The sequence below is a fragment of the Myotis lucifugus genome, unplaced genomic scaffold (assembly GCF_000147115.1).
Source record: "Myotis lucifugus unplaced genomic scaffold, Myoluc2.0 scaffold_1, whole genome shotgun sequence".
In the NCBI taxonomy this organism is placed as follows: Eukaryota; Metazoa; Chordata; class Mammalia; order Chiroptera; family Vespertilionidae; genus Myotis; species Myotis lucifugus.
In genome coordinates, this window is record NW_005871049.1 from 36,724,080 (window position 1) to 36,749,886 (window position 25,807).

A 25,807-nucleotide genomic window follows, 5' to 3' on the forward strand; every position below is an offset into this window, starting at 1 on the left:
ATTATCAGGTTTAATTACCCGCAAGAAATTCACCTAAAATTTTAGGCTCTTTGTATGGTGGTACCTGGTAAATTGTACCTAACTTATTTATCCTCTCTCATCAGATGACCACAGATTTACAGTTATTTGCTAGAAAACAACAGAAACTGAGAAAATAATAGATTTTTCTGGCCATCAGAAAACTTTTAATGACTCTAACTATATTGACAAGGAAACAAACAAATGATGAAGGGTAATTTACAAGGCATTTTTGATTAATGAAAATGTGAAGAAAAAAAAGACTAGAATCATGAACTCCAAATAGCTTTTTAACAAGTACTTAAACTTTATTGTCTCTTGACTTCAGTAACCTAGATTTGGTGGGGTTTCTATTTTTACAAACAGGAAGCTACTTTAGCTAAGTTAACATTCCAACATTTCATGTCACGTAGAACCTGGGCACCTTCAGTGATAAAATGGATAACCTCATCTTGCTGTTCACCGTGTCCTAGTTCTGCCATGATCATCATACAAAATCCCTAATCTTCTAGTGATCTACCTTGCCCAGAATCTTCAGGTTACTAATCCTACCATCTTTAATTTGGTTTGCCTGGCAACAAGTGCAAACATTTATCTAGCTAAGGAGGAAAGCTATTCACAGGACATTGTGTTCCTTTATAGTATACATTACTTCATCCTTACATGGGGAGTGTACCCATAGATAGATAGCTACAGGGGTGGGCAAAAGTAGGCTTACAGTTATTCATATGGAAAATAGTACAATAATTAATAAACAGTAATACAAGAATAAATTCTGTTTCCCATACTCACAACTGTAAACCTACTTTTGCCAACTCCTGTTGGTGTAGCTATACATAAACAAGCAGCCATACATTCATAAAATTGGGTCCTTAAAAATTGATCTTTTAACACTTGTTTGTTCAGAGTTGTGAACGTATTCAAAATTTTCTTTCATTTCTTATTTAAGATTGGGGTTTAGGAACCTTTAATCCACAGGAAGAAAACAGGTTCAAGCCTACCTTATTCTTTAAGCTATCACAACAGGATTGCTTTGATAAAAACTAATTGTCATTAGTACAGCAAATGTTTGTATATAAATGAGCATTACTAAATTGCTTGAAGCTACCTGAAAGCATTTCTTTTAAGTAATTTAAATAAGTACTTCCCTTAGCCTTAGCAGTTCTTTGTAATTCAAACTATTTTGTAATTAAATCATTTGGATAATTTATCATCAAAACACTATTGGATGGAGTTTAAGAATCTTGTCTTTTGTAGACTTTGGTTCTAAAGTAAAATATTGAGGACTCTGATTTGTTCATTTGCTAGGCTAATCCTTTTATAAAATAATACTAGAGGCCCGGTGCACAAAAATTTGTGCACTGGGGGGTGGGGGGACCCTCAGCCCGGCCTGTGCCCTCTCGCAGTCTGGGACCCCTCAGGAGATAACGACTTGCTGGCTTAGGCCTGCTCCCGGGTGGCAGAGGGCACGCCCAATCCCTAGGTGCAGCCCCTGGTCGGGCTCAGAGCAGGGCTGATTGGGGAGTTGGGGCGCCGGCTCCTGTCATGCACAGAGCAGGCCGGGTCGGGAGGTTGCGATGCCACCCTCAGTCATGCTCAGGGTAGGGCCAATTGGGGGGTTGGGGCACCACCCCCTGTCACACTCAAGGCAGGGTTGATGGGGAGGTTGCGGCGCCACCCCCTGTCACGCACAGAGCAGGGCCCATCAGGGGGATTGGGGCTCCGTACCCTGTCATGCACAGAACAGGGCCCATCAGGGGGTTGGGGAGCTCCCCCCTGTCACTCACAGAGTAGGGCCAATAGGGGAATTAGGGCACCGCCCCGTCACACACAGAGCAGGGCGGATCAGGGGGTTGGGGCGCCACCACCGTCACACTCAGGGCAGGGCCAATGGGGAGGTTATGGCTCTACCCCATCACATACAGAGCAGGGCCCGTGGGGGCGGGGGGGTTGGAGCGCTGCCCTCTATCACCCACAGAGCAGGGCCGATCAGGGGGTTGGGGCGCTGCCACTGTCACACTCAGGGCAGGGCTGATGGGGAGGTTATGGCTCTACCCTGTCACACACAGAGCAGGGCCGATCAGGGGGTTGGGACGCCGCACCCTGTCACACACAGAGTCACAGGGCGATCAGGGGGTTTGGGCGCTGCCCCCTGTCACACTGATCTGGTGCCAGGAGGCCTCGCGGCTCCGCTGATCCTGGTGCTGGGAGGCATATTACCCTTTTACTATATAGGATAGAGGCCTGGGGGCCGGCTGGTTTGCCCTGAAGGGTGTCCTGGATCAGGGTGGGGGTCCCCACTGGGGTGCCTGGCCAGCCTGGATGAGGGGATGATGGCTGTTTGCAGCTGGTCACACACCCTTCAGGGTGGGGGTCCCCACTGGGGTGCCTGGCCAGTCTGGGTGAGGGGCTGAAGGCTGCTTTCAGGCTGGCAATTGTTGACTGAAGCTACCAACCCCTCCTTTTTTTTCTCTTTTTTAAATTTTATTCTGGGCCAGCTTTAACTCTGGCTCTAGCTTTGAGGCTTCCGCTGGTTTGTTTGCGTTCTGTAATCGAAACAATGTATAACTCCAGCTCTGAGATCCCGGGGTTTTGTTACAAAGTTTCAAACTGCCAGCTCAGAGGCCGGCAAGTGAGGCGGGGAACGTTGGAGTCCTCCTTCACTGCAGCAAGCAAGCCTCATGTTCGCTTCCAGCTACCTGGCTGCCAGCCGCCATCTTGGCTGACAGTTAATTTGCATATACTCACTGATTAGCCAATGAAAAGGGTAGCGGTCGTACGCTAATTACCATGTTTCTCTTTTATTAGTGTAGATATGTAGTTGAAAACTAGCCCTAAATTAGTATGATTTCACTAATAGCTCTGTTTAGTTTAATGTATTTTTATGCTTATCAATCATTAAATTGTAATTTTATGTAATTCCATTGAACCAACTTAAATAATCAAAAAATTTTTAAACCTCAATCTTTAAAATAAAACTTTACAGGAATTTCCCAAATATTTTTTTCTTTCGTAAGATTTAAAATATAAGTTCTCTGTTTATTAGATATCAGAGTGCTGGTAAATCTCTACTTTTCAAGGTTCTGTTAGTCCTTGTCTAAACCCAGCTGAGCCTCTAGGAAGTTCACTCTGAGAGCTTTATTTAAGTTTTATTTGACTGGCTTTGAATCATTTTGTGAGCCTGAACTCCAAATAGCTTTCTAGTTAGAGCTTAAATTTATTTTATGTCTTGATTTCAGTAACCTAGATTTGGTGGGGTTTCTATTTCTTCCAACATTCGATCCTAAGAAATCTTTTAAAAAAACATTTATGGTATACTTTATAAAGTTAAACAATGACGTTATTCATTCAGTTAAATCGATCATTTAATTTTAGATTATCATGCTCACACGCATTCCATCCCTCCCTGTTAAGATGGTAATTACATTATTAGGGAAACAAAAGCATGGTATTTATATTACTTAGGTTTTGAATGGACCCCAGTTACTCAGGATTGGATTAATCATGATGCATATGACATTATCATTATTGGTTACAGTTTATTTTAGACTCCTTTGTCCTTATAAGGATCTAGATCTATAGGCTGATACCATGAGGCCACTTTCTTGAAATTAATGGATAAAATCAGTCCTCTATGAACTGAATTTATAAGTGAGCCAAGACAGAGCTGGCTTTCTAGTCAGCTATAGGATGACTTAAAACTGTAAGATCAGGCTCAGCTGACTTAGTGTCTTTACAAGGCTTGTCTTGAACATGTCTCGTTTCAGTGTAATCTCTTATTATTTCATCATTATTCTTCTAACTAATATAATTTTAATCATTTTCTTCCTATCTAGTCCCCCTGTTCTAGACCCTTCCAATTCCTTTTTCTACTCAGCTCAGATGTTTGTCCAATGGCATTGTTGCAATCAGATGATTAAATGAGACACAATCTCTACTCATAGTCTAGTTGGGAAGTCAGAGGTGCACACAATCAGCTGGCTCAAAGGCCTCAAGTCCCAGAGGTCTGGGACATGACAGATATTATGTGGTGATGAATTCAGCTTGCAGAGATTAAAGAAGGTGGCACACGTGCGGTACCTTAAAGGAGCAGCAGGTCAGCCAAGTTGAGAGGCCTTACGAGGAGAAAAGAAAACCGTATCTGCAAAGACACAAATCCTTGAAGAAACCAAGGGCCTGTGGGGGAACAAGTAGAGGATGTGACTAGACCAGGGGTGGGCAAACTTTTTGACTCGAGGGCCACAATGGGTTCTTAAACTGGACCGGAGGGCCGGAACAAAAGCATGGATGGAGTGTTTGTGTGAACTAATATAAATTCAAAGTAAACATCATTACATAAAAGGGTACAGTCTTTTTTTTTTTTTTTTTTTTTTTTTGTTTTTTGTTTTTTGTTTTATTCATTTCATTTCAAACGGGCCGGAAACGCAGGCCGTACGTAGTTTGCCCATAGCTGGACTAGACTGTAAAGGTGGATAGAGAGGGGTAATTACTCTGCACACTTCTCCCCTCTGTGTTACTATTTCATCCATAAATATTTCAACACCTTAGCATAATATCTTGTAAAGTTAAAAGATTATTTTTAAATGTATAACTCCAAGACCATTATTATATAAAAATTGATAATTATTGCATACTATCATCAGTAAGTGTTCAGAGTTTCAATTTTTATAAATGTCCTAGATTTTGGTTTTCTTTACAGTTTCTTTGTTTGAATGATATCCAAATAAGGGTCATAGATAACAATTGGTTGATATATCTTTTTAAGTTTTTTCAGTCTATGAAAAAGATTGAGTGTGTGACACTCAACCACTGAGCCACGCCAGCCGGGCCCATTTTTATCCTCTTGATCATATTATAAATTATTCACTATCCTGTTGTTTGAAATTTTCACAGACTTTTAAGGAAAACTCAATATCAAGATCTTTCTTCTTCATCTTGATTATTTGATTGGACAGACTGTGCAGCTCTTCCTGCTTTTGCATATACTAAAAAGGAAATATGGTTAGATAGGAAGTCTTAAAACTTTATCCATACATACTTGACATGGTTTAGGACATGTCATTTCTCTGCCACCTTCCATTCCAAGATGAAAGAGTGATTTTTCTGACTAAGCCTGAGAAGAGATTTTCCCATTTCAATAATGGCATATCTAGGGAGGAGCTAGCCTCTTCTCCCAGAGTCATCTAGCAAGCTGGTTGTTCATAGCAGAATGCTTGGCTGGTCCTCTTTTCACTTCCTTCCCAGGTATCTGCCATTTTTGCATAAACTGTGTGGCCCATGGTAAAAACCCACCCCCTTAGAAAGACCAAGGTCAATCAAAGATTTACTATAAGATTTAATTTTTAAAAAAAAGTTGCACATTTTATCCAGGTCATGGCAACATCTGTGTGAGCAAATCTCAAAGTAGGCTCAGCAGAATGTGAATTCCACAGGATGTCAATGGTTGTTATACCAAAAATGTTTTCAAAGTGAAATAAGTTTGGGAAATTCTGAAGTTTAACAACTAGGATGATAATGTGCATTTTAAATCAAAGGGGGGAGCCGAAACCGGTTTGGCTCAGTGGATGGAGCTTCGGCCTGCAGACTGAAAGGTCCCAGGTTCGATTCCGGTCAAGGCATGTACCTGGGTTGTGGGCACATCCCCAGTAGGAGATGTGCAGGAGGCGGCTGATCGATGTTTCTCTCTCATCGATGTTTCTGGCTCTCTATCTCTCTCCCTTCCTCTCTGTAAAAAATCAATAAAACATATTAAATAAATCAAAGGGGGGAATAGCACAGGTTTATTTCTCCAGCTTACTTAACCATGAATCCATCCCAATTTTTCTTAAGGCGACATGCTACATTAGAAAATAAGGCTGCCTCTAGATGAAACTTCACAGTACATATACGATGAACATTTTAACCCATATTATAAGTCCATCCAATCAGGAAAATTCAGATCCTGAGAGAACTCTGTAGGACAAATGACTTGGTTTCATCAACAGGAAATTGAAATTAGAGGATGGAAACTTGTTGCCAAAAGAAATGAGACATATCACTCAATCACAGTATTTAGACCTGCTTCAAATAACTTGTAATAAGAAATAACTTAGCTCTAGCCGGTTTGGCTCAGTGGATAGAGCGTCAGCCTGCGGACTAAAGAGTTCCAGGTTTGATTCCGGTCAAGGGCACATGCCCGGGTTGTGGGCTCGATCCCCAGTAGGGGGCGTGCAGGAGGCAGCTGATCCATGATTCTCTCTCATCATCGATGTTTCCATCTCCCTCTCCCTTCCTCTCTGAAATCTTTTATGTTAATCTTTTCATGTGATAATGTTATTATAGTTATGGATTTTTCTTAGAAATCTTACTTTGTAGAGATACATACTGAAATATTTATAATGAAAGTATATGGTATCTTTGATTTGCTGTGAATGAATGAGAGTAGAGTTGGTAATGGTTATCTGTTGATCATTGTTGAAGCTGGGTAATGGGTACATCGGGTTCACTATACTATTTTCTCTGCTTTTTTATATGTTTGAAAGGTTTCATGATAAAAAAAGTTTTTAAGAGAAGACTGCCAAATTTGCATGAGTAGAAATAACTGAGGCCATAACTAATTTTAAATTTACCTACTTAGTCTGGATTCTTCAGCAGCTTTGTTTCCCACCTCCCAAAAGACCAAGATTTCCACAGTGTATAATTCTTGGATTCACAGGTGTGATTTGTTGCAGAAGGAAGAGGTCCTCAGTGAATTTGGAGGGGTGAATCATAGCTGTGCTCATTTCTTTGCAATATGGAAATGGAATTGTGAGTGCCCTGGCCCCAGCAAACACTGGTTGTCTAAATGGAGGCACATGTGCCCAGAAGAAGCATTCCCTCCGCAGCCTTTGGTTTATGGGCCTCCCCTTGGAGTGCCCACAGCGGATTGGTGCCCACAGCAGATCGGTCTTGTGCTACGTGCACAGGAGCCAGTAGCACAAGGCAGTTATGGGCAGGGCTCAAAGCAAGGAAAGTGTTGGTGCATTCCAACCAGAAAGGAAGTTCTTATAAAAACTTCTATTCCTGTTGCTGAAGTTGTAACAAAAGGAGATAGAAAACGTGTTTTCTTTTTAAAGGCAATTTTATTTGGGCCAGACCATTTTAAGATATATTAAAAGCCTCATCTCTTTTCCTCATCCTACACCCCTTCCTACATCACTCCCTCCAATCCCCAAGCTGCTCACACACCCGGCCCCCCTTCAGCTAGTTTAGTTTATTGCCAGTCATAGCGCTGTCTGCTCTGGAAAGTAGCAGGAAAAGCTGATAAGGTACTGAGGACAGAAATCTCTGGTCTTATCTCTCCCTAGCACACGGTGCCGAGAGTGCATCCTTTTCCTGTCCTAGGACAAGAGACATAAACCGACCATCTCCTGGCAGCAAGGACTTCAAACAGGGTTCGGGGGCCTGCCTCTACTTTCCATAAGAACCAAAAAGGAGAAAGTGGGTCACTGCATTTTGTTTTAGTACCAGTAAAAAAAATGCTGTCTTCTAGATCAACAAGCATGACTTCATAATAAGACACTCTTTTAAAAAGAAGAATAAAAAGAAGGGGATGGGGGGCGGGGGACTATCAAAACAACCCAAGAGTTCTAAGTCACTGGGCTGTTCTGTTTGGTTAGACTTTTGCCAGGACATAGGTTTGGCCTGAAAGGATTAGATTTGGCTTTTTGTTTGTTGACAGATCAGGCAAGTGGTTTTAAGAGCTTCTATGATAAGAAGAAATTGATACACAGATGGCACAGTGTTGGAGGAGAAGAGTAAAATATTGGCTCATTTTTCCTTCCAACCTCTGTCCTGCCAGAAAAGCAAAAACAACATTCTCCCAGATTTCCATCCCGTGATGTAATGAAAATATGATGAAGAGTTACCTTTCTTTAGGTTAGAGCGCGGCCGGTGGTTGGTGAGAAAGCAGTGCTTTTTTTCTCATGCTGTCGTCTGCAGTGACTGTAGTGGGAACTCTGATGACGTGGGTTTGGGTGTTACCATCTCCCATCTTGGTCCTCTTCAGAGCCTCACCAGGTAAAGCCAGAAGAGTCAGCAAATCTTGATATCATCCTGTCATCTGGATCAGAGAGCACCCAGTTTGCAACCTGTGACTTCATAGTATTGAGAAGGCGACACTTAATATTTTGCTACCATTTTCAGGAGAAATTGGTCACTGGACAGTTCTGACAGACAGCCAATGGTTGGAATTCCAACAGTTAATGACAACTTTCAAAATTGTGTGTATTATATAATAGCAAAGGTCCAGTTTTATTGTTGAAAGCTTCTTAGTCTCCTGTTGATGAGTGCTATGAAATTATCTGAGCTACGGTGAATGTTAGAATTGCAATGAATCTTTAAAACATGGCTGTTTTTTAAACTGTATTCCACACAGCCCTAGGAATTTCTCACAGATGCCTTGAAGGTGTTACAAAGGGTGAGGAGGTTAGGACATGAGCTTTGGGTTCCCCCAGTCTCACATCAACCACAGGTCTTCTGATGTGTTACATATTGACCTTCTGTTTCAGATTTCCTTTGAAGAAAGGTGTGCTAAAACTAGTATGGTTGAAAAAAATCACTTTGTAGTCCTACTTCCTTGCTTTGCAAATTATTCACTTTAAGACCCAGAAAGGCCAATAACTTGTTCAAGATCAACACAGTCTGTCAGATGTGAGTTGGATTTTTTTGATGCTCAGGTCACTGTCACTTCTACTACACTGAATTTAGCACTTTTCTTACTTTCCTTCAGTAGCTAATATTTATACCAGTACCACTCAAGATATGGTCCACACACCAGGACACAAATTGATAGTAAGCATTTAGAAACTTTTATACATTAGAACTTGTGTTTTATGTCTTAAAATTTTTATTTTCCTAGTAATTAAAAAAAGTTTGTATTTTATAAAAATCTTGTCCCCAATAGATTGTAGATTTTCAAAAGAAAAAAACAATGGCACTTCTTCCCTGGTAGTTTAAGAAGCACTGTGACATAGGGCATCAAATTTCCACAGAGGATGAGCCTGTTAGACAGACAAGAGGCAGGTCTTGCTTTAAGGAATCTTTTTGTATTCTGGGCAGGTAGAGAGGCAGTATTACTTGTTCTTTTTTGCTTAAACTTTTAATATCTTTCTTGCTTATAAAGTAAAATATTATAGCTGTGTAAAACTACGATTATATATCTAATAGCAGTAATAATGTTTTTTATGAGCTCTTTGGAATTGTAATCTCAATTTAATTGGTTAGGGGTTTTGTTGAATGGAGTTGTTTTATAGTTGGTTATCTAGTTTAGTTTCTGTCTATTCAAAAAGTAAATTCTGCCCGGCTGCTGTGGCTCAGCAGTTGAGTATCGACCCAAGAACCAAGAGATCACCGGTTCGATTCCTGGTCAGGGCACATGCCTGGATTAGAGGCTCAATCTCCAGTGAGGGGGGTGAGCAGGAGGCAACTGATCGATGATGTTGCTTTCTCATTGATGTTTCTATCTCTCTATCCCTTTCCCTTCTCTCTCTAAAAATCAATAAAAACATTTTTAACAAAAACAAAAACACCACCTAAATTCTCCCAATGTGTTATTATTTTTTTTATTTTTTATAGTCTGTCTCTAGGCCCCTGCCCCAGTCTGGTAAACAGTAGCTGCTCAATGGATGTTAATGAAGGACTGGTTGGCCAAATCTTTTTTGACCTCACCCATCTCAGTATCTTATTATTGTATAACTTACTTTTATTACATGACTCAATGAGTTCAGAATTTAACTTACTCTTACTAACTTAAATATCTTCTAAACATAGAAATATTTTGTCCTATCAAATTTAATCCTTCAAATGGTTTTATTTCCTGCCTTGATTTCTACTCAATTAAAAAGAGTCTATGTGAAGATTAATCTTATATAGTATACAAAAACTGAGCGAGGGGACTTTTCTGTTTGTAACTTTACTTGCCTAAATTAATATACCTTTCTTTTAAAAACAATCCTGACCATTCCAGATTTATACTCCATTCCTATTTTCAAAATATGAGGTTCTCTAACATCTTCCAAAAATGCCATGTTTTCTTTAATAAGGAATCTAAATTTGAGTTGTCATGATTCTGAAGGAATTTTCAAGGCTTCCTGTGAAGTAAAGATGGAAGAGACAGACCCTCTGTTAGCCCCTGTTTCTATTTTTTTGAGATGTGGGTACTAGCCTTTAACTACTTATAAAAGTCATGTATCCTGCCTCCAGAGAGCAGGGAAGGGAACCAGTTGACCTAGAATTATAAAATGTAGTCAATTTGGATTATTTTTAGATTCATCCTCAAAAGTCGGTGCCCATGACACATTGATCATTCCAGGCTTCGGAGGAGCCTCGTTTATCTCGGAATGGCCAGTGTGTTGTGAAATGTTTTTACATGAGTCACTGCAACTTTCCAAGTGGTAGGACCTTTCAGGGAGGCAGGAAACCTGCTCTCTTTTCTTTCCCCTCTTTCCCCCAGAGGCTGTATGACTCTTGTCAGTAGTTCTGATGTCAATTACTTGAGAAGTTGTTGCCATAGAGAACCATCCTCTTAAAACATGTTTATGTTGGCTTTTCTTAATGAGTGGTAATGTGAGCAGCTGACTAGGCAAGTGGGGAAAAAAATGAACAGCTTTGTTAGCATTGGCCTTCATATGAGGAATTTGGCATTGCTTGTATTTCTCTACTAGTGTCCAGTGAAAAGCAAGATATTCTTTCCTTCCCCGTTGTCATCCCTGAGATGCCAAGTTCATTTGTCCGAGTTTGTAAATTCCAGCCAAGGTCTAATGCCAAGTTGTTAGAAAGGTATCTCTGCGTGCTTATGGGGTGTTGAGAGTTCTCTTTGTGCTTGTCTGTCATCCTTTGCTGCTTGAAATCAGACAGCAGTTAGCAGCCTCTCCACCATTTACTAGCATAGCTCATTAAGACCGAGGGACACTTCATCAAAACCCGAAGTCCTCCAATTCTGTGTGTGTGTGTGTGTGTGTGTGTGTGTATCAAACATTTCCAAAAAAGAGATCATATTTCATAATAAATGTATTCATTTACTCATCCAACAAATATTTACTTAACTTTTTGTGTTTACTTATATACTAGAGAAAAAACACAAATTTCCACATATTTTTACTGGTGAAATTCTAAACTTTACTTATGGGCACTGATATTTGAAATTCACATAATTTTCACATGTAATATTCTTTCAATTTTTTTTTTTTACCCCAACCATTTAAAAATATAAAAACCATACTTAGCTTGCAAGGGGTACAAAGATAGCCAGCAGGCTGAACTTGGCCTTTGGGCCCTAGCTTACCAACCCTGTTCTAGAGAGAACCTCCGGGAACTCCTGCTGAGTGGGTTTCTGTACATGCCATGGGTTCCCAGACCTGTTCCCACAAGCACACACACATCCACATGTCATTTCTGAAGGCGTTTTCCAATTGAGTTGCTGCATAAGTCTAGTTCTGTTACTATATTTTGGTTTTAGCCCCCACTTCAATCAGTGGAGTTTTTAACTCTTGTGAAGCTTGCTAGCACTAACAGTGATTGCGTTTCCCAGGCAGATTCTCTTAAGGCTGGTTATTATTGAGCTCTGTATTTAATCTAACTCCAAAGGTGAGTGATAGATACCTTGAAAAAAAACCCACAAGATTTTACATTTGAATAAACTTTTTGTGAGTACAAAAGTAGCTTCTTGTGCCGAATGTTTTCAATCATAGGGAAACCAAAAAGGTGCCATAGAAAGCAAGAGAAGATAGGCCCCCATAGTGGCATAATCCCTGTTTTCTAATGAACAGTGTTGGTCACTGGTTTAGCTCAACCTGTGAAGGCAAACCCATCTAGTGACTCCCTCGAATCAAAAGCTTTCCCAGGTCATATTTTCAGCTCAAAACATAAAGTATGCTGCACCTTAACAACTGGCTACTGGGACTTCTGGTGGAACTCTTATCCACCTGTTTGCCTTCTCAGAATAAGCTCCCACCTTTGCCTCTGATATGCCCGGAACTCCCTGGCTCTCCAGCCTTTCCTTTTCATGGCAAGAATAGTCCAGCCCACAGGCTGTTCTACTGCTGTGTTCAACCAGTCGCACAGAATGAATATGGTGGTTCCCGTACATCACAGCACCTCACTTGTTTCCAATTTGCTCATCTCTAGGGAGGTGACTATGCCAACCTGGAATAACAGACCAGAGGAGAAATGTATGGATTGTCTGACTGGGTTCCTCTATGTCACTAAGCCCACAGGGAGTAATGGGATGGTCACACCAGAAGGCACTCAGATGTCCTTGCTGCAGTGAGAGAAGCAGTTTGCACCAGGAGGCAAAGTGGCATCTGATGAGAAGGGAATGGTTTTATCTGGATGGGAAGAATATCCACTGCAGAACACTGACTCTCTCTTTCCTTCCTGCCCTTCCAAACCCCTTCTAGTCATTCGCTGGCGTGCCGACACATTTGTGCCAACAAATACAAGGCTTATGGTTCAGTGGGAGTGCTTCCCAGCCTTGATCTGCTTGGGCTTGGTGTTTCTTGTGCTTTCCTTGAGCACTCATACGTTTGTTGCTCATTAGAGAGGATGTGCCCAATATAAATGAAATAGAAATTGTCTCTGTCTCAAGGAACTTAAAATTGCCTTGGGAAGATGCTTACAAAGCAAATTATACAAAACCAGAAAATAGAAGTAACTAATTACTAGTCACTGGAAATGAAGATGAGGATATTCCACAGGGAGGGATTCAGATTTGTTGAAGGAGACAGTTTTGTACTTGATCTTCAAGGAGATGATGCACTTGACTACATACACAGGACCTGCAGGAGCACTGTAGTCCCGCGTAACTAGTGACTCCATCAGCCCATTCTGCCCCCCTGTATCAGCAAAGGCTTGGTGCCCACACATTCCAGCACTCGCCCCAGCTTGATGAGTCATGAAATCACTTTTACCTGAATTAATCTGTCCAAAGTGAATAGGTGTAATGTCTAAACCCCAGGAGTAATGTCAAGACATAATTCATGTTTGTCAGAACTATCCTGCTATAAAGTTTGAAACACACACAAGATGTTCTTTCAGACTACTCACTTGCCAAGCTTTCTTAATTTTTCACAGACTAATCCAGTCCGAGCTGACAGCAGACAGGCTGGGGTAGAGGTGTGTATTTGTTCATCAGAAGTAAGAGCTCTCAGAGCTAAGAACCCCAATTGCTAAATCCATTACCCCTGAGCTCTCGGTGCCTACTTTTTCTTTCAATGAGAAAAGTTCATTGAAGGATTACTGTTGCAACATGACCTCTGTATCTTAATATGGAAATCAAAAGGCTTCAATCACCTTGTCACTTAAGATCAGCACTGACATATGATAAAGGCTGTGAGATGAAAGGTTTTGCCTTTGAAACCCTATCCCTGGACTGGTATGCTTATCATAAGTAGTAAGATTTTATATTTATGGTGCATATGCCCCAAATGCCGCACTGAATTCTCTGTCCAAAAGATACTAACAACATTCTAATGAGAATCATAAAACCGTCTACTTTATTTGGGCATTTTACTGTTAATCCATCTCAGTACACGTGTTTGAATAACACAGAGGAACCCAGAAGAGCTTGAGCAGATGCTCATTGAGCTGCAAAGCCTCTGGAAAGAATACCTAAACAAAACAAAGAACAGACTGATAATTGTGTAGACATTTGAGAAAAGTTGGCATGCGTAGTTGGGGGCATCTTTCAGACACCTGAGATGATTGTGATATATCATAATTGATGTCTTAAGGAGTTCTCTCGGCAAGGTCTTGTGTTCTTTGCATCCCCTCTCCCCCCACCAACCTTAACCCACCCCCAATTCCAGTGGTAATTCAGAGTTGCCAGAAATAGGTTTAGGCTTTAGGATTCTCTGGCTCTAGACTAGACATTACACTCATACAGTGTATAGCCATAAACCACTTGAATATGCCTATTACTGAGGAGAAAACTGAGACAAAGCAAGTCACGGTGGAGTGGACCACCTGCCACACCAACTAATCACAGTCGGTATTGGAAGTGCCCAGGTGGAAGTTGTCCGACATCTCTCCAGCAGAGAGTCCTGCCTTAGGTGGAAGGGTGGACTTCGGTTTTACTTCCTGCTTTAAAGCACTCACACTTTGTCAGGTACATCCACATGCTAATTTGACAAAGTACAAACTCTTATACCTGGCTTTAAGCTATATTTTATTTATATGGATTACAAACTAGCTAATAGCGGTTTTCTGTTTAGATAGTAGTGTCTGTTTCTGGGGACATTTTTTTACATGAAGCTTTTGCATCAGTTAACTTGTGCCCTTATAGAGTTGAGTGTGGACCTTGGTCCCTTGATTATATGACCAGTTATATAGGGAAACAGGGACAAGTGAGTCTGTGTGATGCAGGCTGGAAGTTAGAGTGCTGTAATGGAAGGAGAAGGGCGAGTCTGTTTCTACCTCTGAGAAATGGAGAGGATGCCTCTCAGATCGCTGCTATGAGCGTCGCATAAGATGACATATGATGATAAGTGACTGGCATGTTAAAGGCGTCTAAGAGATGACAGCTGCTTTCTCAGCACACCAAGGTGTGGCCACAGAGGGTAGTTTCTTATGTGATGAGTGGAGCGATCTTGCAGGGCTCCTGTGACTTTAAACCTGAGAGTCCTGATGTGGGAACAGGTCCTCCTAAGCTCTAACCCACAGAATATTTACTGATTGGGGAAAATTAAGGCCCTCACTGTAATTGGGGAAATCCATGGTCAGTATTTTTTTTAACACATAATTGTTACACTCACCAGCTCTGAAAGAAATGAGAACACTGTGACATTTACTGAGAACAGACAAGATTAATCTGTGAAACCATTTTTTAGAATAACACAGAAACTGGTTCTATTTGTATTTCACAAATAGTCGCTTCTATAATATGTGGAAAATACTTCAGGGGTCTAACTGTGCGTTTGGGTCTTTTTTAATAATTAATGATAGGGAACATAGAATAGTGGATATTACAAATCTAGGGGGATATTTAAAAAACTATTTTGCTCATTTCCTCACCAGGCTCTTTGAAAAGCTTCTTCATCTCAGGTATACTGCTTGGTCCTGGACATGCATGTTACATGTGACATGTTCCTGCCCAGCTGAGGGGCAGGACACCCTGGCCAGCAAAAGGACTGGTGGCTTCCACAGGCAGAGCCTTCGCTCCTGTTCGTGCAGACTCGCCCACCTTTATCCTTCATTGTACCCAAGTCACAGCCTGCCTGTGCCATACTAGACAGCAAGGGAAACTGTTGGCATTGGAGCAGGACTTGAAGAAGCTCAGACTGTGGAAGCGTAAAAGGCAGGGGAGACATTGCCAGGTTATGCATTCCCTTAGCCCGCCACATTTTCCGTTCCAGCCAGAGAGCACCATTAGCATGTTCCCCACGTGCTGCCTTTTGAGAGCACAAGTTTAGGGGCTGTGAAGGCTCAGTGGAGATTTTTAAGCCAAGGTATATAAAAAGAGAATCTTCAAATCAGAAGTACAAAGTGGGGATTGATTATCATTTTTTAAAAGTTTCAGCTTTTTACCACCTGTCTTAGAAGTGTTGGGATGATTTCCGGGACTTAAGTTTAAAATAAATTTGTATTCCAGTTAATAATCACTCCAGTTTTTTTTTTTATTTCCTAATGAAAAGTGTGATTAATACCAGCAATTGGTTCCCATTTTATTGATTTTAGCATCTGTATAAACAAATTCTTAAAACTGACTCAGTAATCCAGCTCTCTAAGTGGTATTACTGGATCTGCTCTTGGCTGTATGCTTTCGTTCAGGTGATGGAAAATATCCTTTCCATGTGGCTAGACTCTAGTTCATTGCTATCACTTCTGCATCCTGACTGGACAGTTGGGGTAATAGGTGTCTATGAACCAAACTCATCCCTGCTGCCTGCTTTTCTTGCCTCACTGTCCCTTCTCTCTCTCCTGATCATAGAGCAATGGCCAACCCAAATGTTTTTTCACAGAGGAGTACGTTGTAGGCCTTCAAGAGATCTTGGGAGTTACCTAACTTAACCTACTGATTTGACTGGATTAGATAACTGTAAGATGATTAATGCATTAACTACGCGTCCCTTGATAGTATTTTGTATGGAACTGAAAGTTTTCAAGGTATTTGTAAATTTATTTTACTCGTTTTTAGAATACTGTTAGCAAATTGGAACATTCTCACAGTTTACAAAGTAGTGAAAGTCATATTGGTATTACAGATTTTTTTGAGGTTGTGTTATGTGTTGAATGGAAACTGGGAAGATGCAAGTTGACTCTGTTTCAAAATGCTAAGTAACTGGTGATTTTCTCAGTGCCTGTTCACTTTGAAGTTGAGAGTAGATATGAAAAGTATTCCTTTTCTTGGAAAGGTGTACATTTTTCATATTCATGGCCAAGAATATAGACACGGGGATTATAATCTCAGTAGTAAAACTGTTTATGATTTATAAAATCATAAATTATGAGCTTGTAAAATATGAGTCCTGGGCATCGCTCCTACTGGAATCAGATTTACTAGTACATCCTATTCCTCCTTTGTTTCTATGGTTTTTAAAACATACATTGCAGCAGTGTGGGAGGGCGGCTGCCCCTGGCATTAAAGGGCTCTCCCCAGCAAGTCATTGTTCTGCCTACACTTTCCTCGGGATAAATAGGATTTGGGTGCTGGCACCTCTCTTGCTTGTCTCCATGCCCTGCTAAGCCCGGTGCGCAGTGGTGCATGGTTGTTACAGTCCTTGCCACTGGAGGAGTTATTATGAGCATGGTTATTTCCTGGGATTAGATAGTCCCTCTGAATTCAACAGGTGACTCAAAAATTGTTTTATATTTCCTAATAATGAAAAGTGTGATTAATACCAGCAATTGGTTCCCATGATTTAACTGAAAAGCAGGACTAATAGGTGAGCAAGGTAGGGAGCCATAGACTATCACTTGAATTTGAGTTCCTGAGACACAGATACACTCCAGAAGAGTTGACAAACTCCTTTTAATGCCATGAAACTAGATGAGACCTATTTTACATAAACAGGCCACCTTCACAGAGACTGTGTGTGGCTGTGTGCCCTTACAGGGAAGGCAAGACCTTTCTTGTCCATCAAACTGGGATTGCCTCGCACCAAGAGAGCCCTGAGATTTTCCATTCTGCCGCACAGCATTTCAGCTCTCTTTCCACATTTGAAGAACAGAAAGACTAAGTGACCTTGTTTTCGTCTCCTGGGACAGCTATTTTTAAATTTTTCTCAAAATTACTTGGTGGGATTCCAGCCAAAATTAAATGCAGATAGGTAACATTTAAACTTCTTTCCAAAGCCCAGTTGGTTATTCCACACGTTCTGCATTTTACATTTTGAAATTTTAAACTTTGACCACAGACTTTTTTTTTTTTCGGCCTGGGTAAAATAAGGTTTGTGTTGATTAGATGAGGTGTGATGTTGTTTGTAAGGTACCTTTGGTGAGAGATCTCTAGGGCATTGGCCACTCAAAATCCAGTTGTCCATTTATATGATATTGATTCTGCCAGAATTTCAAATGTGATGCTACTTTGATTCCCCTGAGCCCACATTTAAGTTCTGCTCTATCAAGAAAATGCATGGTCCATTTATACATGCTGGTTTGTAATAAAGTTGGAGTTTCTTCCCGCCAAGTTCGGACTAACTTATACAGTCCTAATTTGGAAACAGTCATTCAGAAAACTCTTTTCCCACCCTCTCAACATGAGAGGGTCGACTAACCAGTCTCCTCCTATGTGAATAAGTGAATATGAAGGAAGAAGCCGGGTAATTATGAAAACTTAAATTTAGCATTATTGTTAAATGGCTTGATTATTTTAAAAGTCTCTGTGGGCAAAGTTATTCTAAAAATTGACTTTCCTTAAAGCATAGTCCTGCCCTGGCCGGTGTAGGTCAGTTGGTTGAGTGTCATCTCTTTCTGATTGGATTCCTGGTCAGGGCACATGCCCATATTGCAGGCTTGATCCCCGGTGCGGGGCATGTTGGAGTCAGCCAGTTGATGTTCTGCTCTTACATCTTTACATCAATGTTCCTCTCCCTTGCTCTCTCTCTAAAAATCAGTAAAAATATTTAAAAAGGCATAGTCCTTATATTCTTCATCATAAAGGGACTCCCTTTCCACACCTATGTTTTCATCACATTACTGCCAACCAGGTGCAACCCATATAGTGACACCAGCATTTCCTTTTTTTTTATCCCAACCTACTAAGGCATGAATTTTCTCTCTCTTCTCCAGCCTTACAGTGGAACGTATTTATTTGAAGTTAAAATGTAAACCTTACATAATCTCAGCTGTTGTGAGTACTTCCTCATATTTAGAAACAAGACTAACACAGACCTGAGTATTTGGTTCATGTCAGAGTAGTGATGGAGGCATCTTCCTTCTCCTCATCCTCAGCCGAGGGGATAAGGGCTGCCATGCTAACCTGTTCTTTCTGGGAGGAAGGTGAACGCATGCATTTCCAGCCCTGGTGCCTGTTCTCCTGGAACAGGTGCCAGGGGCCCACACTTTGTCTTTGGAGGAGAAAGAAGGTGTTCCCAGCACGCCAGGTTCCAGGTTGGCACTTGGCTCCTGTGATAGGAAGGGTTAACATATGAATGTGGCATCTAAGTTTCCACATCAGTGCAAAGGCCTGAGTAATCCATAACAGACCTAGAATCTGACAAGATCACAAAGTTCGAGGACTTCGGTGTCCCTCTTTTTCATGGCAGACTGGGGTCGCCATGTATAACATTGTTGCTAAGGTACTGTTTATTCCGAATTTCATTTAGGTGACTTTCCAGCTAACTTTCTGAAGGTATCTTCAATCTATTCAACCTGTCACCCCCTATAGTATTCAACCAAAGTGTCTTCCACTTTGTTCTATGCTTTGCAGTTCATCTCTATCCGGGTGGGATACAAGGGGGATCGAGGAATACCTGGTACTCGGCCTGGTCTCTAACTGCTGAGGGCCAATAGCTCCAGCTGGAGTCCTCCTGGATGCCCTGACAAGTACACAGCTGGTGTTTAACCAGTTTTAATCTTTTCCCACACCTTAGGATGATTCCAGTCCCGCCACTCCAGATGGGAATGAAAACTCTACTACGACAACCAGCACCTTCACCATCCAGGAGTACTTTGCCAAGCGGATGGCAGAGCTAAAGAACAAGTCACAGGTTGTTGCTGCAGGGCCTGACCTTCCAGAGACCCAAATGGAAAGGAAAAAGGGAAAGAAAAGAAAGAAAGAGGCAAAAAATAAAAATGTGGAGAATTACACCCAACCCAAGACCAAGAAAAAGAGAGACGAGGCTGAGCAGCAGCTCAGAGACCCTCAGGGGGACGAGAATTCTGATGCTTCTGCTGAGGATGGAGAAGACTGTATGTGGCCATTTGGTGACCAGGACTTACCACCAAAGCCCAAAAAAAAGAGAGAAAAGAAAAAGCTACAAAAGCAGGTTGAGGCAGCAATGGATGCTACTGTAGATGAAACACCAGTGAAAAAGAAGAAGAAAAAGAAGAAAGATTCCAAGTAAATTCTTTTGAGCCAGGGCCTTCTAACCACTCAGGTGTCAGGGCACTGCCAGGCTGCCTTGGCCTGGAGTCAGAGCAGAGTTCACCCAAAAGAGTGTGTGCACATCTTTTAACATGCCCGCGGATTGCTGGGTCTCGCCCTCTCACCACATTTTCCCCAAACCATTTTCCAAGGACTTTTTAATGTTTCAAATCATGACTCTCATGAACAAATAAATTTCTTTGTAGACTCTGAGCCCTTCACTGTGAGTATTCATTCATATTCGTATGAACACGTCAAGTTGTGTATGTGCACACATGTGTGTAGGTATGTCAGTCTATATTTGCTCTTGATTTCCTTCAGTAACAATGAATTGTGCTTCCTTCTGAAGGACTTAGTCTAATTAAAGGATTAAGAGGCAATAGTTTAGATTCAGATCATTCTTTTTGTTCTATAGCCAACCATACATTTTTGCCAAGTAGGTATTATATTATTACTCTTCCAAATCAGACTTGTTTTTGTTTGGTTTGATTTGGTGTAGTTTTGATGGGGAAATGTTTTAATGCCCTGTCTTCACTAAGCAGTGGCAGCCTGGTGTTCTGAGGTCTCCTTCCCAAGACTGCAGTCTAAGTGAGCTGACTAGGAACAGTGGAACCTTCCCTGAGAGAGAGTAGACAGGCCGTGTGGTGATGCTCGGGGACAGATCCCCTATTGTGGGCTCCACCTTATTTATAACGATCAGGAGCTCCTCAGAAGCTTAAAAGATTGGGAGTCTAAGATCAGGAAATTAATTTTATCTGTAAACCACTCACTCTATAGATTGAAACTACCCTGTGAATGTTCTTAAAAGTATTAATAGCACATAAATGTAAAAGATACTTCTCAGCTCAGTCCTGCTCAGACCCAGTGGTGTCGCCGAGCTGTGTTTATACTGCCTTCTGCCACACCCTGGCGTTCCCTGTGTGTGTTTACCCAGATAACTTCACGCCCTCCTTGGGACACAGAATTAGGAAGAAAATGCACGCTTATAAATTAGAGGTCCAGCCCTGTTGTTTTCTCTGCCTGTTTCTCCTCTCTTCCTTTCTTTGTTCTCTTTATCTCTTCCTTCTTTTCTTCTCCATCCTTTTATTCGTTTATTCCCTCATCCTCATTCCCCCTTTATTTTCAATTCCAGTTTTCTTCTAACCCCTTTCTAGTTGCCAGCTGCCCGTCCTGCTCTTGCAATCTTGGTGCCTGGCCTGCTTCTGACAGACCTGTCAGAGTGGCTGTGGGGGTGTGGCAGGGCGTGCAGGCTCGGTGCTCTTTTCCACTTGATTGATAGATTGTTACTGGATAATACATGCAAGCTGATGACCTTTTGCCCTGATTTTGACTCTGGAGGAGAGAGGGTGGGCCTTCATACATTAGATATGAAGCATGGCCCTGAGAGTCTTCAAATTGAGAAAGTACAGTAAGAATGTTCGGTTTTGGTCTCTTAAGAATTCTGAATTGTTTAAAAAAGCACACACACTACCCACAAAGAAAATTCAGAGCCTGAGGTCTAGTGTCTGAGTTTTATCATGGCCCCCCAGAGTTCAGAGTCCCAGGCTATGGTCCAATCTATTAAAGCACCAAAGATTTTTAAAGTCACTTTTCTTCACAGAGGGCACATGCCCAAATTATCTCTGCTTGTCCTATCTTGTAAATGAACTGAGTTCCAGAAGGGAGTGGGAATGTATGAAACCTAAAGGGAATACTCTTTACAAAATATTTTTTTCCTCTCCATCCACATATTTAATATATATGTTTAATATATATTTAATATATTTATATATATTTAACATATATTTTCTGCCTTTTATTTTATTAACTTTAACTTTTTTTTAACCAATAAAAATGAGAGTCACACAAATATACTGAATTGTGTGCAGGAGGAGAAAGCAGGTGGGGGTTTAGGAAGCAGGTGAGATGAAGGGGCCGGCCAGGAAGACCAGGGTAGGGAGGTGTTGAAGGAAAGTTCTTGGAGTTGAGAATTCCAAGGCAAGGGTAAAACATCTCAAGATTATTAGATGCAACTAAATAAATAGATACTGTAGGCTGTAATTTTTATTATTTTAATGGGCTGCAAAAAGAATTCCTGGATGATTTTAGGAATTTCAGGGTAGCCTGAGAAAGAAGTACTTGCTCAGCAAAGAGCAGACAGTATGACCCTTTACTTTGAAGGATGTGGAAGCTTAATTTTCACTAGAAATCTGCAGTGTTCATTTTTCCCAAGTGTCTCTTATAGGCCACTTGGTTTTCCGGATCTAAGTGGAAGATTGAAATATATACGCTTGAAAGTTGCATTTCATAGACATGATATTTCTTAAATTGTTAACATATGAACCCTATTTTTGTCTTTAATTATTTCACTTGGTAAAAATGTATTTGTATTCTTCAGTGCTTTCCTTGGCATCCTTCAGTTTAAATAGGGAAAGCAGGTACCCTGGAAAAGATTTAGCCAATGAAGAGGTTCTTAAATGTTACAGCACCCTTCCTTCCCTTCTGTTAATTTTAATAGATATTAATTATTGCTGCATGAGGTCCTGTGTGCCTGGCCCTATTCCAAGCACTTTAAATAAATCAGCTCATGTCATCCTCAACCCAGTAAGTAAGCACTATTGTTAGTTACCCCCTTTTACAGATAAACGCCGTTTTTATAAAAGGGCCTCTTTCAGTTTTTATAATTAGATTTATGATGCTCCCAGAGAACCAGTGGAAGCCGCTGGCAAACGGTAGAGTTTTACAATGAACTGGAGTTAGCATTACTTACATGTGCTGTGGAAAATACTTGCGGATAGCCTGTACATTTGAAATTCTCAACGGATGTTCCTTCCCAACTTGGTCAAGAGGTTGGTGGGAAATTGGGTAAGTAACTCAACTTCTTAAAACCTGTTTGCCAGTCTATGAAAAAAAGACAGTTTCTTCTAATTTGCAGAAAATACTGGTACTTCTGAAATACAAAACCTAAATGAGCCTGGTTTTATACCACAGTGCGGATCTTGCCTCTCTCCTCCCTCACCTGTTGGCTGACTCCCGCAGGAGCAAGCTAGGACCTGCTCTTTTAGAAACAGCATCAGAGAAATGTTTCGGCACAATCTACCTGAGTGATCTCAGCCTGGACCAGCAAGCAGCGGCTGTATTTAGATTTGAGTAAGAACTTCCCCACTGTCACCCTGTTTATCTCGTGGGTTCTGCAATCATTGCAGTTTGGAGCCTGTTGTGCTGGCGCTGGGGCTGGGGAGGTCAGATCCCTGCTGATGTGTGATTTCATAGCTCTCGGTTGTTAGTGAACAAATTAGTATCACATCCTAATAAAACAGATGCTAGACTCCATGCATAAAAGTATACGATCTAGTTAGGAAATACTGAGTCCACTAAAATGGCATGCACAAAGCCCTTTTGGGATGGGAAAGAGGCGGGCAAAGGCAGAGAGAGCAGGTAAAAAGGTGGGTGGGCCCAGGACTGCGTCTGGTGCCAGTGTTGTGATGGTGGCAGTGTGTGGGCTACTGCAGACATGCTCGCCGAGCTCTTCTTTCTCACCTGAGTTGAATTTTTATATAAGCGTTAGCAGCAAACTTAAGGAAAACTGCAATGAATTATTTAGCCAATGGAAGGATTTTGTAATTAGTTACACCTTAAATTTTCTGTTTGTATTTCCTGTATTGGTTTTCCTTTGAGAAAGGTAATGTGGATGCCAGAAGCCGTTATTTGTTCTAAAACAATTTGCTGAACCCCAACTTTGAACTAAGCGTAGGCCAATTCAGGACTGAGTAACTAATCCATTACAGGACCTACCGCATTCAAGACCTATCAACGTGTCATTTCGGATGTGTTTCCTTATCCTAGAACACTGTCAGTGGGATGTACTCAGGACCTGGCGCCCTCCACACTGGGGGGTTTCATCACCTTTAACATTCATGCTAATCGTGTTAATCAAATTGGGTAGTAAGCTGTAAGCCATTCTTTGCTAACTCATTATTTGACTTGAACCTGAGGAGTGACTTCCTACTCAGATCTCCCTTACTAACATTTCTAGCTGTGATAAATTAGCAAAATTATATGCAAATTCTTCCACATAGAGTGAATTAAAAATGTATTTTGCCGAAGTGGAGAGTGTGAGAAAGATAGATCCCAGCTCCTCTCGCCAGCCCCTCCCCTCACCTCTGTCCCTTCTGTTATTGGCATATCTGTTGAGAGAACTGGGTATAGAAGGACTAGGAGACCTAGCTTTGAGGTAGCCTTACTTTGCCTAGGGACTGGGGACACCCTTTGACCCGGGATGGAACAACAAATATTAAACATTTGTTAAAGAAATGGAAGCCTGAAGGCAAACTCTAGCCTTCAAAACTTGGGGAATGAAGCTGTGAGAAATCCAGGGGAGTGCCACAGAGCCTTCTCTGTTGGGAGTGTCCTCTCTTTCACCCTCCTCCTCACCTGCTATGCAGCTTCCCCCAGGTGAGTGGCTTTACTCCACTGTTCTATCTCCTTTCACCTACCCTACACTCCCTAAAACTCCTGAGTGTCATTTCCTAAATACTCCTTGGCTGTCAGGAGACAGAAAGTGCTTGAATGTTTTGCTCAGAGGTTTTGTGTTCTCTCTCTCTCTCTCTCTCTCTCTCTCTATATATATATATATATATATACACATATACATATATATCTACACTAATAAAAGAAACATGCAAATTGGTGTCACTCTGCTACGCCCACCAGCCAATCAGGATGAGTATGCAAATTAACCCAACAAAGATGGCGATTAATTTGCATATGCAGGCGTGGAGTGAAGACAGCATAGAACAGTGGTTCTCAACCTGTGGGTCGCGACCCCTTTGATGGTCGAACGACCCTTTCACAGGGGTTGCCTAAGACCATCCTGCATATCAGATATTTACATTACGATTCATAACAGTAGCAACATTACAGTTATGAAGTAGCAACGAAAATAATTTTATGGTTGGGTCACAACATGAGGAACTGTATTTAAAGGGCCAGAAGGTTAAGAACCACTGGCATCGAAGGAAGCCAAGCACAGCATGAGGGAGCAAAGCGGTGGAGAAGGGAGGAAGCCGAGGCAGCGGACATGGGAGGGAGCGAGGCAGCGGAGAAGGGAGCTTCGCTCCGGCCACAGGAAGCCCTATTCTTGCAGGAATAGGCCCAAGGAAGCCCTATTCTTGCAGGAATCTTCCTGCAAAGGGCCTCTAGTATATATATATATATATATATATATACTTACTGGATATATATATATACACACACACACACACACCCGTGACCAATGTTTCTGCTTCTTTCTGAACAATTCCCATGTCTGGATCTGTCCCCCACTGGTCAGTGTCAAGCTTTCCTTCCGCATCTCCAATTAATCATCCTGAGGGTCCCTCAGATTCAAAGGATCTGAAAGGAACTCTTGTTCATCCTTTCCAGGCCACTTTCTGTACCTGTTATTGCTATGGATACCCCTATGCTTTCACTGTGGCTTTAACATCTAGGGCAGTGGTCGGCAAACTGCAGCTTGTGAGCCACATGCAGCTCTTTGGCCCCTTGAGTGTGGCTCTTCCACAAAATACCACGTGCAGGCGCGCATGTACAGTGCGATTGAAACTTCGTGGTCCATGCGCAGAAGTCGGTATTTTGTGGAAGAGCCACACTCAAGGGGCCAAAGAGCCGCATGTGGTTCGTGAGCTGCAGTTTGCCAACCACTGGTCTAGGGCCATCTACAACAATTCAACCTAATTAAGTGACTGCCATTGGTGTCCTAGGTTAAGTTCTTGATCCCTCTGCCTGGTGAGTCATGCCCCACAGCTCCTGGCTCTATTCCTCTTTTCCATTTATCCAGTTAATTCCATAATAATTCTTCCTGGAGCATTGCACCCACTGCCGTGAGGCGCCCCACATCCCCCACTTGCACTCTCACTCTAGTGCATGACTGTGCCTCTTGTGTATCACCGTCCCTTCCCTCCTGCTGGCCTTCACCACCTACTGGCCTTCAAAGCCTGCCTCTGATGTCATTAACAGTTTCTCCAGCCTTTCCTCATCCGGCCCCCAGTAGCAATCCTCCCATTCCTGAGTTTTCATAGCTTTCTGACTCATCCAAATCTACCTGATATTGGAGTTTATGTATGTCTCATTTCCCCCATTCAAGCCTAGGCCCACTGAGGGTGAAGTTAATCTCTGCCTACAGCACCCAGGACAATGCCTTGCACATAGCAGGTAGAGAAGGACTCTTAAATGAAGAAGCAAATGAACAGACCACAGTGAGGCAAGAACCGG

General features: G+C 41.7%; 1 protein-coding gene across 2 annotated transcripts in view; it reads left to right on the forward strand.

The window, feature by feature from the left end:
- Positions 1-19,771, forward strand: part of PINX1 (PIN2/TERF1 interacting telomerase inhibitor 1) — a 73,977-nt gene extending 54,206 nt beyond the window's left edge. For both annotated transcript variants that reach the window (XM_014456859.1, XM_006081915.2), the window contains exon 7: positions 19,065-19,771. In XM_014456859.1, the coding sequence (XP_014312345.1) occupies positions 19,065-19,538 (474 nt within the window). In that variant the 3' untranslated portion in view covers positions 19,539-19,771. The remainder of the gene's footprint in view (positions 1-19,064) is intronic.
- The last annotated feature ends 6,036 nt before the right edge of the window (positions 19,772-25,807 follow it).